Source organism: Coenobita brevimanus, chromosome 18 (assembly GCF_032717465.1).
Source record: "Coenobita brevimanus isolate Jiangsu-jjx chromosome 18, ASM3271746v2, whole genome shotgun sequence".
In the NCBI taxonomy this organism is placed as follows: Eukaryota; Metazoa; Arthropoda; class Malacostraca; order Decapoda; family Coenobitidae; genus Coenobita; species Coenobita brevimanus.
The window spans coordinates 306605-323452 of record NC_136971.1 but is presented as its reverse complement, the minus strand read 5'-3'; the positions used below and the strand labels follow the sequence as shown (position 1 = coordinate 323452).

Sequence of the window (16848 nt, the reverse complement as noted above, 5' to 3'; positions counted from 1 at the left end):
CTGACAACATTAAGTCCTGTCTTCCATATTTTTCGTTCCTCCCTAAATAACAAAGAATATCCTTCCTTCTCTTATTTTTATGACATGCTTCATACTGCCATCAGACAGAAATATCCAAAAAAGAAGTGAGAGTATCCTTGCTTCACATACTCATGTGACATGTGCTTCATATCACTGTCACACAGAAATTGTTCATATAGCACCTTCCACTGCCATAGCCAGCAGAGGAAAGTCAGTGAACTTCAGTTCATGGCTGTACATTAAAATCAAGTCCTTGCATTGTTAATACCAAAGGTTTCTGCTCAACACAGGGAGATATATGCTAGCATGATGAGGATTGCTGTGGATGGTGAGAAAACTGTTTATGAGTTTTTGCTTTGCTCCATGCTGAGGGATGTTTCCCTGGGCGTTTACAAGTCTTTGTTTTCACTTCTGACGCTTCATCTGACTGATCATTTTCAGACGGTTCAGTCGTCCCTAAAAGCTGTTCCATATATTCAGCGATTTCAGAGGAACCGATACGTGCACCAACTGATCCAACAGACATTGGTTCATCGTGTTCATAAGCAGGATTAAATGCTGCATAGGTATTAAGCTCCGCAACTGTGTGATGAAGGGGCTCATCTGGTCGGGAGGATATGCCTGCCATGCCCCCAGATGGTAATGTATCCTGCTCCCTCTCAGCACTACCCACACCTGAGCCAGCCTTAAGGTCATAATAGTTTCGACTCTGGGATGAAGAAGGGACAGGTCCACTAAGGTCTCCTGGCTTACCACTCCCATTGTTACGTGAAGGGGAGTAACCAGAGTAGTGGGAATCAGTCATTGAGCGACCATCACCCTCATCCCGCCTGCTTAATTCAGACACCATTGTGGCTTGTGTTAAACCAGCTGTGGTATCAAGACTGACTCCCATATTTGGCACCTGGGGATGGGCAGACACCCAAGGCTTTGGCCCAAATCGCTTAGGTGGGATTGGTGGTGGCTTGGGCTTAAAGTCAGGCTTTGGTGGCAAGGCTAATTGGTTATCATCAGCCAAGGATAATTTGTCAAAGTTTCCAAAGCTGTCCTCCGAAGCCGACTTGCTCTCAGTGTCTGCATGGTCGCCTGTAACAATGGGCTGGGCTGCAGACATAAGAAGCTTTGAGAGAGGGGGTGCCAGGCCAAGCCCTAGATTCCTTTCATGGTAAACATCACTAATGGGCATCTCCCTGTTGAGGCGTGACATCTGAGTTGCAATGATGTGGTCCTGGATGCTCTTGTGGCCCATATGACTCATTTTCATGGACATCTCATCCCCAGAACGGTAGTTGTAGAGGGAGTCATTTTCATGGATGGTTGCTGCATGGTTTGTGCGTGGCCGCAACAGCTTGCCTATTGAGGAATCAAGCTGCACATCAGGCATCTTTCTTGGCTGAACAACTGGTCGGGAATCACCGCCCTCTGAAGTGGTGTTAGAGGTGACAGGGGCAGTTGAAGTGGAAGCCTGGCCCTCAGCCGCTTCTGCTGAAAGTTCCCTTTCGCTGCTTCTATCTCGCCTGCCTCGTGCCCCACCAATGGAAGGTCTTCCAACCTCAGTTCGTACACTCAGTCGGTCTAATGTGTCCATATTGGCACTCTTACTCAATTTCAGCGTGGCAGCACTACCAACAGTAGTGTACACACTTCTAACTGTGCCCGTTCTCCTCGGTCCAAAATCCGAGTCTGAGCTTTGGGACTCAAACCCGGATGATGCCTGGGAGTTGCTCTTGTTGATGGTAACATACTGAGGCCTCATGAAGCCGGCACTGACGTCACTCACACGGCTGTGGGTGGACACAGGGGCCTTGGACGTAATGATTGGTTTGGCTAGTGGTTGGCGCCGCACTGTTGCCTGGCCACTCTCCCAGTCAGTCATGCTGCTGGTGCTGCTGGAGGAGTCTGGGCGCTTACCACCTGTAACAATACAGGATATTAGAAAAATAATGTTAATCATTGCTATCACCATCATATCTGATGCTTTCTCTCTACTGGGAACCAAAGGACATGGAGTTGCCATGACAGAACCACCTTGAGGCTACTTTGTCCTCATATTTTTCTCTCACTCAAACACTCCTCTTACTCTAACTTCTCTCTCACCAATATTCTAAACAGCCACGTATAAGAATATTTATATTTGTTTATACTGTCCAATCAGTGATTCTGTAAAAAGGTTTGATATCTGAAAATATGAATTTGCTCAGTTCATAACACAAGCTCATGCACACACCTCTTCTTAGTGTTGATTACAAAATTCTGATAAACATAGAGAAAAAATAATTATCGGTACATCGTCACTTGATGAGTTGTTGCCTTTAGGTGACTGGACTGAATGACAAGCCAAGCTGTTTACTGTAACCAGGAAACCAGTTACTAAACTGGGTGGTAACCATATAACCTAATGATGCCTGGTGTTCTACTGCGATACAGCACTCCAACTGCTTGGGACCAACGATGGTTTCCAACCAAGGGCTGGTTAGGGTTTATTGCTCACACAATGCCACCAAAAAACATGTGAGGATGGTCTTCCTCGCCTAAAATATTGGAACTGTGTGGCCTACCCACAGTTTCTATGCTCCTGATGGGGCGGAAAAGCAGTGACTGATGAATGGATGTCTGATCATCAATATACCTGATGATGAAGTTACCAATCCTCAGTGAGAGAAGACAGAGAATAGATTTGATAATAATGTTCCAAGACATTGGTAGGCTAAAAAAGGGGGACAGAGGAGATCTTATTGTAAAAGATAATGGAAGCACAAGAGGGCACAAGAATAAGATGAGGAAAAATAATGTCTAAATTATGTAAAATAGTTTCCTGGACACAAGCATTGATATTAGGAGTACTTTGGAAGTGGAGGTGGTGTGAGCAAAGAATATCCATTTATTCAAAACCAGATTCGGTAAATGTACATAAAGAGACAGGACAGCATTAGCCTAACTTAAATCCTGTATAAAATTAGGTGCTAGAGAGGAAGTCTTCACACAATAACACTGACATACTCAGCTGGTGGAGCTACCTGGTTACACAAATGTCTCTCAGCTCCCTCTCTCTCCTCCAAAAGGAGGATGATAAGCTGCAGAAGAGGGGCAGCTTCAGCCTGCAGTCCACTGGGTTTATGTTTCAGTTGCATCTGTGGCAACCTACCACTACTACTACTACTGTGATACCTCAATTATCTGAGCTATATGGTATGAAGGGATGCCCAAATATTCTGAAATCATGATTAATCTGGCAGAAACAAAACACAAGTGCTGATAGACTGATTTATTAACCCCTCATTGATTGTGGATTCAGAAATTTGCATGCTCCTCTAGGGGAACATTTTTTCAGAGTCCTAATATCAATTTCTTTTTCTTCTAGATGTGAAGAGAAACATCTGACACACCTGGCAATATTTTTATTAGCCTCTTAAACCCATACTGTGATTTACGATTCGCAGAAGAATTTATAAAATTGTGGTGCGTGTGCCATATAGGTGAAAACATCCAGGATGAAGTGACCACTTGACTGATTAGAATGGTAGTGTAGGGTCGTGTAAACGTACCAGTGACCTTCGTTCTTCTCCCATAATTGTTCACAGTTTTTTACAGCTCCCGCGACTCAACATTACTGACACCAGCACGGTAAAACGTTGTTCAATGCCGAGGGCTACTAAGGGGTTAAGGAAAGTGCTGATAATGACAGGGAGGGAATTTTTCAGCAAGAAAAGGCAATTTACCACCCTGAAAATAGTCAGAAAAACATAGAAAACAAACTGGAGGAATATGAACTGAATTGGTAAGTTCTTTCTGCTGCTTAAAGTTAAGCATACATTTAGCACTCATTCTTTTGTTCATTCTTGTGTGTATGTGTGAAAGACAGAATACTGATACAAACAATAATATATTCCACCAAACCCTTAATAGGTCCCAGCACTGAACAATGCTTTACCATACCGGTGTCAGTGATGTTGAGTTAGCGTGAGCTATAAAAAACTGTGAACAATTATGGGAGGGGAATAACATCACTGGTATGTTTACACAACCCTATGCTACCATCCCAAGCAGTCTGGCAGTAACTTCATCTCGGATGATTTTGCCCATATGGCACAAGCACCGTAATTTTGTTAATTCTTCTGAAAATCATAACAAATAACAGGATGGGTTTAGGAAGCTAAAAAACACATTGCCAGGTGCACCAGATGATTCTCTTCACATCTGTATGAAAAAGAAATTGATTTTAGAGATATGAAAATATGGTCCCAGGACCAGCCAGGGGAGCATGCAAATTCCTGAACCCATGGCCACTGAGGGGTTATGCCTAAAGTGGCCAGATTTACCCGAGCTAAAAGCAGGACATTGTCAAGTGTATATATACTATATATATATATATATATATATATATATATATAACCTACTCAAAGGTAGATGTTGTTTCCCAATTTCCCAACTGTAGGTTTGGTTAGGTTAGATTAGGTTAAATTATTAGGTACAGTTAAGCTAAGTTAGGCTAGGTTTAGTTAAACACTTAGAACAGTCCCTTCCACCATTAAGCTGACAAATCAATCAAGAGTTATCACAGTGGAACAGCTACAAACGGGGAAACAGATTTAACATGAAACATTTATTTACCACCCATGAAATAATCAGAAAAACATAACAGACTATCAGGAAGGAGAACTGATCTGGTAATGTGCTTCTACTACTTAAAGTAAAGCATAAGTTTAGCAAATAAGAAAACAGGAGCATCTCTTTGGTGGTGGTTTCCCTTCCTTATCAATCACCTCATCAAACTCCACCCTACCAGTGCCACCCTCATGAGCAGGTCATAAACAGGAGGCATGGGTGGGGGAGTGGACTCCTTCTTACCCATGGCTCTCACTAGCAACCGGACGCTTACTGTTTAAACGGGAACTATGGTATGGATAATTTTATGTATTACTGTACCACTGTATCATTCGGTTACATCCCAGATATGCCAAAATATGGATATTCCAAACATGGATAATCGGTCTTTTACTGTACTACTACTACTCTTACTACCATCACCACCACCACCATTACCACCTTACTGCTACTGTGAAGAAAATGAAAAACATTACACCACCTCCATCACTGGCAGGAGACGCTGAAGTATACATAGACCGTATCTTGTTCTGGTGAGCAAGAGTAAGGGAAAGACGAGGCGATGGCTGGGGTGACCCAGTATCACTTGGGGGTCCATGAGAGGCTCGGAAGGCTTGTGAGTACTTGGCTACAGGATCAACAGGGGAGGGGGTGAAGGCTGCATCACTTTCCCTCCCTTTTTGCTCGCTCGTGGATGCACGAGCCCCATCTGGCTCCCCTCGGTTCCTGACATAGCTGGAAAATGCTCCCCTTCCAAGTAAGAGCGGTGCTGTGCGGTGAGGGAGGAGGGGCTGGGAGGGAGGAGGTGGGGGAGGAGGTGCAGCAACAGACTCATCTTCATCATCTGAGCTCACAAGGGATTCCAGGCTGCTGCTGGAGTCAACGCTCAGACTCTTTGGAGCATCTTGTGTGTCTGTAGCAGAGGACGACATTTGGTTACAAAGTTTTTAATATAACTATTTATTGTATCTATCTTTTCAACATAGGCAAAACCTTTATCATACACATATGTATGAAATGAAGTAAAGTTATAGCAAAATACAGTATTTACCTTACAAAAACTGGGTGTCCTAGGACCTGAACTATATTCAAGTAATTCTACAGTTAATTCTGAGTAATAAAAAAATGCAATATCAACATGCATCCAGTTCTCATCCATTACAAGCCTACAGTTACTGATAACTTTATGGGTGAATTATGAGGGAAACCATTTTCACCCATATTGTTACAAGTAAATGGAGCTCTGTAATGTTTATAAATTGGGTGTGTACTGTTACAGCACTGTTTTACTCAAATTTAGCCAAAAAAATAACCACGGCATTTCCCAAACATATCCTATGACATCCTATATTTCTGCCATAAACATGAACACTGTATCCAGTACCTAGAACTTTGCTATAAACCTACCAAAAAGGGCCAGGAGTGCTTGGTGGGCAAACTGGATGTTGCGTTTGTTGGCTTGCTTCCCAGTGCGCAATGTCACCTCATCTCGTCCCACCTCCATTAAGTCAAAGCCTGTCAGGGTGGTAATGTCACAAGTTTAACATTGGTTAATAAATGTGCTGTAAGTAATGATTACATGCCACAAGTGACTGATATATTTATTCACATCATCATCATCATCATCATCATTACCATCATCACCACCATCATCTTGCCTCTTTTTCCCACCCAAAGGTGAAGTGAGATATGCTCTAGAAAGCAAGATGACGAAAAAAACATGACAGTACAAATACTAATCAACACCATGGCCAATGAAACTGACCACATACTCATTCACTCATCATTCAAGCCCCTAGAAATAATGGGTGCTGAACAGCTTGTAAACGGATGGCTACCATTGATCCCTGGAGGTATTACTGTACCATGAGTGAAATGTGGCCACATGCTTGGCAGTTATTCACACATTCATCACTCTCAGGCAAGACAATTTAGCCACCAGCAAACTTAGTCAAAGTCCAAGATAAGACTCTCACACTATTACAAATTTTAGATTTTTTTTTTCCCAACAGTTTCCAACAAATATCTGGAATACTGTATTTATCTGCCTCTGGCACCTGGTTTAGCTTCAATTCTATGGAAGAACTTCATCTGTACCATGGTCACCCTCAGTATGGGGAATCATCAACATCAACCTGCCTCTTTTCCCCACCAACTGAGGTGAGGGAGGGTTCAAAAAGCAAGGAAAAGAGAAAAAAATGATAGTGATAAAAATAATCAACAGTATGCCCGATGAAATGAGCTGCACACTCATTCACTCACCATTCAAACCCATGAAATCCTGGCAAGCTACAATTTTTTTATCACCATTTTTCCCACTAAAGCCACAGTACATGACAAAAAATATCTAATACAGTTTCATTGTTAGCCTACTTACAAAGCCCAATTCCAAACACCTTACAGTATCAAGGGTAGGAAAAAACCTGTCATATTTTGAAACACCTCCCATACTTATAACGATAACTTTCTAAAATTTCTTCCCTCACACTAGTGGTAACTACATACCCAAATACACACCTGGTTGTCTAGTGGGTTAAGGCACTCCAAATGGATGTGGCCCATATATTATTAGATCTGCTGAGTGAGTGGGTTTTTTTGCTCACATAATACCACTCAAGGGCAGTGGCTTAGGCAGATCAGTGGCCAAGGTGGCCTTGGCCACCCCTGAAATATGCCTGGTCACCCTAATGGTCATCCCAAATTTCCAAAGGACTGCCACCAAGAACCCTATAAAAATACCTAGTGCCACCATAGAATTACACTTTGCCAACCTTTGGCCATCTCATTTGTAAATTCTAGTTACATTCCTGCTCTGAAGCAAGCAACTGGTCATTCTTGCCAAAAATGTCTGGACTAAGTAACCCAGCTCCAGGCCCCTAAGCTGCTGATGGGACAATAAAGGATTAGATGATAAAGACAGACAGACAGACAGACAAACAGATAAATAGATGAACAGACAGACAGATAGACAGGTAGACTGACAGACAGACAGATACAGATAAACAGTAGATGGATAAATTAACTCATCTAAAGAGGCAAGCAGTTCATGGCAGCCTGAACCTCCCGAGCTTGGCATGTATGCATACCTCAATGACCTTTCACAGTAAACTGAGTGATGTTATAGACAGACAGACAAATGGATAAATACACGGACAGTTCACCTAGAGATGCAAGGAGTTCATGGCAATCATTAACCCTTGAAAGTTTGACATATACAAGCACTAAACTGAACTCATTTTACAGGTCTTTCAGGGTGAACTTTGTCATGCCACAGACAGACAGACTGATAAGATACAACAGACACCTAACTCACCTAAAGAAGCAAGTAATTCATGGCAACCATTGACTCTCCAAAGCTTGACATGTACAGGCACCTCAATGGACTCATTCTCCAGGTCTTTCACTGTGAACTGAGTGATGACACAACGCATCACAGAGATCACATCCTCTGCATATTCTGGGGAATCTAGTAGCTTGGAGACTGCTTGAAGGGATGTCTGGGAAAGCCCTGGAGGTAGAGTAGACTGGGTTAGCTTAGCTTAAATTTGATTAAAATGGGTTGTAGGGCCGGGTCAGGTTAGGTAACGACACTGATATCATGACCTCTGCACACTCTGGAGAGACTAGTAGCTTGAAGACTGCCTGCTGGGATGTCTAGGAGGCCCCTGAAGGAGTAAGCAGACAGCATGGTAAGAAATAACTACAATGACTGCTCACTTAACCCTTCAAGACCAATGCCACATGATTGTGTTTTTGTGTAATTTGACATGCCAGCCTATCCCACACGATTGATAAAGACACACAAAAAACTGGGGGAGGGTAACTCCGCCCCTTTGGTGACGTATGTGGGCTCAGTCCAATGAAAGCTGGAGCGTCTGGGGTGATATGGCCCATTTCTCCATAACCATCACACCAACACCCCCATATCCCTTTGTTCCCCCCTGCCAAAACAACTTATAGTAACAGTCCTTCCCAACAATCTTTCTGGCTGATCCACCCCTGTACCGGACTTCCTGCAAACACGCCACATCCACCCACCTCCTACTGAATGCCTCAACGACTTCCCCCGCTCTTCCCCTCAAACTTCCCACATTCCATGGACCCACCCTCATCCCCCTGGGTGATTTACTGTCCTCAGGCTTGCTTTGAAACTTATTCTTGTGTTCTGTCATAGTCAGGATTAATAAAGGGGGATAGACATACCAAAGGCCCCAGTCACTGCACAGTCCCAGGTCCAGGCAATGGATCTGGGACCCCTAGCCCACCAGCTTACCAGCGCCTGTGGTAGTGGCCTTGGGGGACCCTGCCAGGACAGCTGCAGCGACACCCTCCAAGTGCGCCTTGGCACTGCAACTATCCCGCCATTATACACCCACTGATAGGGCAGCCTCCTGGGACACTACTCCCAGGTTCGGGCCCCTCTTCATTGGGCGGAAGCCGCAGCCTGGGAACCGCAATGCCCTGTACCCTCTAGCACAGGCCCGAGCCCCATCTCGCCCTAGACCCATGATGTATGCCGGCAGAACCTCCGTAACGCCTCCCCCCAGAAGTCTGCCACTAGGTAGTGGGGGCAAAGTTTTCTGGCCGCATGCCCTTGCTGGCGCCAACCCCTGTAATGTAGTGGGATACGTTGTGTGAAATGTAAAGTGCATGTGGTGTAGTGCATAAGACAGTTAGAGGAAATGTTTGGGAGAGTATGCTGGTCTACCCTCCATGTTACTGTCACACTGAAAAGGTCAGCAAAGGGGGATGGGTAGATAGCTAGTGAAACAGGAGCTCCAGCTCTCCCTATCACCAGCATCCCCATTCCCCTCGGGAGTACCACCCTGTTTGGCCCGTGCTGCAGCCTCCTCCTACATAACAAACATACATGCATTATGTAAATACTGTATTATCTCTACGATCATGAAAAGAGTTGCAGTGAAAAATGTGAGAGCATATTAATAGAGGAATACTGTATCATCTTTTCTGGGCCTGATAGGGGCAACAAAATCTTACCTAGCAGAGCCTGAAGACTTGCTGAGCACTGGGTAAGCCTCTCACCCGGGTCACTCTGAGGGAAGAACACACTGCTCGGTATTCCATTGGCCGCTGGCTCAAACCTGAACCCAACACTCATCAGGAGGTCCTTCCACCCCATAACATTGCCCACCTTGTTCTCTATGGATTTCTGTGTAGTGTACATAGCATTGCGATGGCCACGGTGAATTCTCTGCAGTGACTTCTCCACCTGAGAAAAATAATACTTTTTAGTGTCAGTTCTAATGACTATACTGTATTCTCTTCACTTTATCCTCACCTAAAACTGCCGTGTTTTTCATGTACAAGGCATTATAATGCCCACAATGGACTCTCTCTAATGATTTCTCCACCTGGCATCACCTCAATTTTGTTACAGTGACTAGAAAAAATATGCATGTGGGCACAAGGGCAGCAATGCATATGGAAAATAAAATAAGTTTTTGATTTGATTTGAAAATATCAGCTGTATCACAGCCAACCTCAATATGGGGATGTCTTAGGGAAAAGAATGGTGTCATCTAATCCCCCAAATTTGGGTGACATCCTTTTTAGTGTATTCTTGTTGCTCTCAGGTGATTTTATTTAAATTAGGAAAAGCCTCTTATATTGAAAGGTTTATGAAGGCGATATATGACCCCTCCAGCCTGAAAACTCTATCCTAAGCTGGAAAAAAACTGTCAGGGGATAGCAAGAGTAAAGCAAAAAAGACATCCCACGACTCAGTGAGTTAAATGACTGAATGAAAGGGTACACCATAATGACTTACTAGGTGGAGTGTGACTCGCAGAGCATCTCGGCATTTGTCTGGCGTCCTCAGTAGTTCACACAGTGCCTGACCCATCAAAGCAACCTGAAGAAAGTACAGGATGGGCATTAACTTATAAGAAGGTATAATCATTTTGTTTTCACCTGACACAATGAAGCAACTCCCAAAACTTGAATAATGTACTGTCATGACTGCACAAAATTTGATGAACTTTAGCTATGAGGTGGAAATAAGTGTTCCTGGTTACCCATCAAATTAACCTCACCACACTTGCCCATCAACTGAAATGAAAGAGGTTAGGGCTCTCTGTAACGTTAATACAAATACTATCTATCTATTTATTGCCAGATGCCTTAATCCCATAAGGGGTGACCACAAACAAATCCCCTCCATATCACCCTGTCCCCCACCATTTCACTGCCCTGCTCCCAGCTCACACACCCCTCTCTCACAGTGTATACAAATACACTATAGTTATTACCTCAAGTCTTAAAAGATGTGTAGCAATCACGTACCGTAATTACTGTATAACATTTTTGCTTTCAAATCCACACACTCCAGCCAACTGTACTGTTGTGTGGGTGGTAGTGACTTTATGCTCACCACTTTGACTAGAAAAGTTATTCGCTATTACCCACATTACACCATATCATCACATTTGGATCCAAAAACATAAATGTCATAATGGCCCTCAAGTACTTGGGATAACTTTCCTTTGGGATTCACACCTCATGACCTACTGCTGCGTGGGTTGTAGTGAATTTAAGCTCACCCACCAGTGTAACTGGAACAGCTTAAATTCACTACCACACACACAGTAAAAGGTTGAGGTATGTGGATCCAAAGAGAAAAATGTCACAGTCTTTACCTTGTTGGAGAGTTTCACATCAGCACCAACAAGGAGGAATCCAGCCCAATTGGCAGGATGGGCAAAGTGCTTTGTGGTCTGGACAGTCTGCTGGGCCTCAGACAATGCTCGACTCACTCTCGCCCCCTGGTAAAGACAATAGGTTTGCACTGGAATCTGTTATCATCATTATTATCATAATCATTTACATCAAGAACAAGTACATGGATGAAGTGGACATTGTCTGGAAAAATAAACACCAAAAAGTAGGAGATGTACCATCAGTGTACCCAATTAAATAATGCAATCATCATCATCATCATCATACTGACCTCTTTTTTTTTTTTCTCTCACCTAAGCATGCGGTGAGGCTGGATCCCGAAAGCAAGGAAAAAGAAAAACACAATACATATACTGTACTGCAGAATAAGGACTAATCTGCAGCATGCCCAGTGAAGTGGGCCATACATTCATTCACCGGCTATTCAAGCACCTTCTTCAAGATGTAATATACGAATGAGCATATAACATCTTATTTCTATTTCCATATCAGTATATATTATAGTATGGGTAATAACTGTCAGGGCTGAGGTTGCAAAGGTATGAACGGGACTCCAGTTTGTACAATAATTCTTGAAGCATGCGATGATGACAGAAATATGTCTCATTTTTCTATATTACTGACTGTAATGTGTAATGTGGCACATATGTAGGCTGATCTCACCAAACAGTATATGGTACGTGTTTTATAAATGACCAACGAATATTAGGTGTTTGCTTTCACCATCGTGGACCCAGTTTAGTAAGATGGCTACAACTGGCTTTGAAGCTCTCAGAAAACTTCTTCCTTAGTAATTTATAATGCACATTGCACCTAAGCATTCTCCAGCATGTTACTGATGATGAGTATGACAATAATGAAATGGTATGAAAAACTTAAGACTGAATGTTCTGGAGCAACATGCGCAATAAATCACATAGGAAAGGGTGCTACAAAGCCTCCAATGCCACCTAGTGTACTACCACAGTTGCAAGAAGCAATGTAATCAACTCTTACCTGTAAAAGTGAGGAGTAAAATGTCCTGAAGAGTATTTTTACTGCAGTGTCAGGGACTGGCCACAGGGAGACCAGAACACACTGAGCCCCAGCAGCTAACAAGGCACGTGTGAGACCAACCACCCCATCACTGTTAGCCCTTCCGTGATGGTCTCGAGTATGACAGGATGAGACTACGACCAATTTAGCCCGAAGTTTCAGATTTAGAATGTCTGCAGCAGTTAGGAGGAATTCAGATAGTGCTGGCAGGTCGATGGTAGAGGCGATTTCTGACCCTTCGTCATCTAGGTGTTCATGGATGGCCTCTGGTTGGGAAGAATGAGAGAGTCGCTTGGAAGCACGTGACTCGACAAATTCGCCTGGGGACAAAACCACAGCTGACAGCTTCCATGACACATGTGAGGCAAGGTGAATACACTCCACTTGTGATATGAGTCTTAATATGGCCTCCTTATTGGCACACGCTCCTGTCAGGGCCTTCGTCTGCAACATTTCAGCAACTATCGTGGCCTCCTGCTCAGCATATGGGATGTCCCCCCATCCCCACTGTTCAGTCACTGTGCTAGGCAACTTTGGGTTCCCGATCACAAGCGCTGAGGTCTGTTCACCACTGGGCTTACTGTTCTTTGACCGCTGACTAACTTTCAGAGCACTGATAGAGGGCACAACAAGGAGGGAATATCGTTCACACAAATAGTCATTGCAGTTCGTGCCTTTGAGAACTGGGAAGGGTACAAGATACAGATCACCTTCCAAAACCAGCATTAATTCCCTAGATACCCCTGCTTCTGGTAAGTGATCCTCCATGGGGGCAATGAGCAATTCAAAGAGGGAGCGGAGACAGGACGGCCCTTGCCAGGTGACTCTTCTTGACCGGGTGGAGCCAGGCCGTGATGCTGGTCCTGAGGCAATAGACCCACTGACTGACCCTAGTGAGAAGAGTGATGACAGGGAGTAGTTGGAGGAGTTGAAAAGATGATTGCGATTCACCATTCTTAAGAACCCAGTCCGGTCCGCCTCATGGTTAAGCTTGTCTCCCAGTTCCTCCAAGTGTGCATTCCACATATCCCCAGCCTCACTTTCAGTTTCGCTAGCTATTCCACCCCTTGTCACTCCCGCCCCGCACTCCACACCAAGTGCATCACGAACCGACTGGATATAATGCTCCAGAAGTGACCCCGATGTGCCTGATGAATCCTCGCCACAGTCGCCTTCTCGCTCGGCCTCCACTTCACTCACACTAACTTCATGAAACTTGACAATACCTGGAAAGGAGTTGTCACTGTCATCATCATCATCATCATCATCACCACCACCACCACCATCATCTTTATATCATCATCATCATCTATATCATCATCATCATCATCATCATCATCATCATCACCATCATCATCTCAACCTCTTTTTCCCATCAAGAGATGGAAAAACCAATGAAAAATTAAATTCCTTCATCATACGCTACTTCTGTTTTTCCACTGTAAGGAGATGTATACTAAATCACTTTGGATATTTCATGAAATCTCTTCCATTGTAATTTATTTTACACAACTCACTGCAGTGCTCTCTTGTATATCACAGATGTAAACTTAAGCAGAAACTCTGAAATCTAAAAATCTGATTTCCAAAAACCTTTACTTTCCAAAATAATTACTATGCTATAGAGGGGTGTTGATATCACAAGTCGTCACACAGCGATCAATTCATTTTTGAAGATAAAAAATTCTTTCACACACACATGCAAATGATAAATTGCTAATACACGTGCTTCATTGTATTTACTGTTCATAATACTGTACTCTAGACTATTTATTACACTCATTTCTTCATAGTTAACATATGACTCCATCCATCCATCATCCAATCCTATGTTGCCCCATGAGAAGCATAGGAGCCCAGGGCTAAAATATTCCATATTCTGTACAGCCTTTGGAACCATGCATTTTGAATTTGAGTTTGCACTGCATTAAAATTAGATAAGTAGCATTCATGAGAATGTGAAAGTGCTATATACACAATAAGTTGCTAAGGAAAAGGCACTATGAAGTCTTCTATGCCACCTTAGATGCAGCCAAAGATCTAAGACCTAGAGGTCTGTGGAATTTGAGTTTTGAAGATGAATGCATATACAGACAGTACAGTAACTGCAGTACATCTTACTTCATTTTTGGGTTTGTGTAAAGCTGTATTCTGGAAAAATACATGGCATGGTTTTTAGATATAGATGGATGAAAAATATGTACAGGGTATGCACTATGCGATGGAGGGATGGAGAGAGATATGAAAGGGGGAGGGGGGGCGAGTGTGAGAGGGAGCAGCCAAATGGTAGAGGACAGGGCGTGGTGGAGGCGATTTGTTTGTGGCCACCCCTTATGGAATTAAGGCATCTGGTAATAGCTAAATAGATAGACTGATTACCATTAACATACAGGGTGTCGCAGGAAATGTGTGAGAAACTTTAGGAGGTTAAGCTTGAGCTAATTTTGAGTAAAGAGTGCCATATCAACATGAGTCCAGTTCTCTGTCATTACAGAGCTACAGTTACTGAAGACGTTTGGATAAAGCATGAAGGAGGCAATTTTCACTTCTTAGCAAATAATTGTAGCTCTGTAACAAATGAGAATTGGAAACATGTTTGTATAGCATGTACAGGACTGGACAAAGGACTTGGTAATGGCTACGTGGAATGTAAGAGGAGCGAATGATGAGGTGAAAGAGAGAGAGAGATTGTCCAGGTGCTTGAGGGTGCAAAAGTGGATGTATGTGGAATGACTGAAACAAAATGGAGAGGAGAAAGTGTGAGAGAATGGGAGTATGGATGGGATATATGTGCAGGAGTAGGTGAGAATGAGAGGGCAAAAGAAGGAGTATGTATAGTTGTGAGTAAAAGATGGAAGAAGAGCATAAGACAGTGTGGATCAGTTGGGTCAAGGATTGTGTGGGTAAAGTTGAAAGTTGGAATTCAAATGTGGGCGATTGTGTGTGTGTATGCGCCAACGCAAGATCGTGCTAGCAGAGTGAAAGAAGAGTTCTGGACAAATGTGGAAGTGTGCATGGAAAAGTTTGGAAGGAATGAGAGAGTGTTTTTGATTGGTGATATGAATGGTAAAGTAGGGAATGTGAAGGTGGACGGAATAGTTGGTGAGTGGGGTGTGCCTGCTGAGATAGATGAGAATGGCAGTGCGTTAGTGGACATTTGTGCTGGGAGGGGGTTGGTGATAGCCAATACCCTCTTCAGGCATAAAATGATCCACAGGTATACATGGCGAGTGATGAGAAGGGTGGGTGGTGAACTGAATGAAAGGAAGGCAATGATTGATTATGTGTGTGTGGATGATAGGATGCGAAGATGTGTAATGGATGCAAGAACTTATAGAGGTTGGGGGAGTGGACTTTCTGACCACTACTTGGTGGTGGCCAGAATTAGGATACAAGTAAGATGGAGGAATAGAAGAAGGGAAAGACGAGAGGAAGGAGTAGTTGCAAAGAGAGTGGAAAGGTTACAAGAGGATGAGAAAAAGGCAGAGTATAAGAGAGAAGTGGAGGAACGATTGGGCAAATATGAATTGGAGCAGACAGGGGAAGTGGAAGGTGTGTGCAGGATATTTACAGATGAAATATGTGCAGCATGTGATGTGGTGTGTGGGAGGGAAAGAAGACGGAGGGGGGTGCAAGGAACAGCATGGTGCACTGAAGAGGTGAGACAGGCTGTGGCACAAGAGAAGAAAGCATACAATGAATGGATGAGCAATAGGGGCGTGGAAGAAGTTGAGAAGTGGAAGAAAGAGTTATAAGTAGAAAGAAAGAGAGAGGTGAAAAGGTTAGTAAGAGAGTGTAAGAAGAGACTGGATGAGGAATTTGGAAGAAATCTGAGTGTAAAGTGGAGGGACTGTAAGATGATGTTCTGGAAAGAGATGAAGAGAGTAAGACAGGGTGGAAGTGAGGTTAGCAGGGGAGTGAAAGATAAAAATGGTAGATTACTAGTGGAGAAGGGAGAAAAAGTGAGCAGATGGAGAGAACACTTCAAGAAATTGTTGAACATACAGGATGGGAGTAATGCGAGTAAAAGTGGCTGGGGAATGGCTGGGAGAAGGAGGGAGCTGAGACGACAGGAAGAAATCAGTAGGATAGAAGTTGTGGAAGCAATGAAGAAAGTTAGACTGGGGAAAGCCCCAGGAATTGATGGAGTGTGTGGTGAAATGCTGAAGCATGGGGGAGAGATAGTAGTAGAATGGATGTGGAAGATGTGCAGATTGGTCTGGGAGGAAGGTAGAGTCCCGGAGGATTGGAAGTCAGGTACAATTATTCCCTTGTACAAAGGAAAAGGGGAAAAAGAAGTGTGTGGTAATCATAGGGGCATTTGTCTTCTTAGTATAATAGGAAAAGTGTATGGTAGGATACTTATAGACAGAGTTAGAGAAAGAACAGAGGAATTAGTTGGTGAAGAACAGGGAGGCTTTAGGAAGGGAAGAGGTTGTGTAGATCAGATATTCATTCTTAGATCTTTAGTGGAAAAGTTTCTACAAAAGG

The 16848-nt window shown here is 43.5% G+C and overlaps 1 protein-coding gene across 1 annotated transcript in view; it reads right to left on the bottom strand.

The window, feature by feature from the left end:
- Positions 1-267: 267 nt before the first annotated feature.
- Positions 268-16848, bottom strand: part of LOC145391342 (tetratricopeptide repeat protein 28) — a 201905-nt gene continuing 185324 nt past the window's right edge. Inside the window, exons 14-21 of the mRNA XM_080265941.1 lie at positions 12319-13583; positions 11283-11408; positions 10415-10498; positions 9625-9856; positions 7940-8134; positions 6034-6141; positions 5108-5539; positions 268-1935 (exon numbers count right to left, since the gene is read on the bottom strand). Of these exons, the coding sequence (XP_080122067.1) occupies positions 323-1935; positions 5108-5539; positions 6034-6141; positions 7940-8134; positions 9625-9856; positions 10415-10498; positions 11283-11408; positions 12319-13583 (4055 nt within the window). The 3' untranslated portion in view covers positions 268-322. The remainder of the gene's footprint in view (positions 1936-5107; positions 5540-6033; positions 6142-7939; positions 8135-9624; positions 9857-10414; positions 10499-11282; positions 11409-12318; positions 13584-16848) is intronic.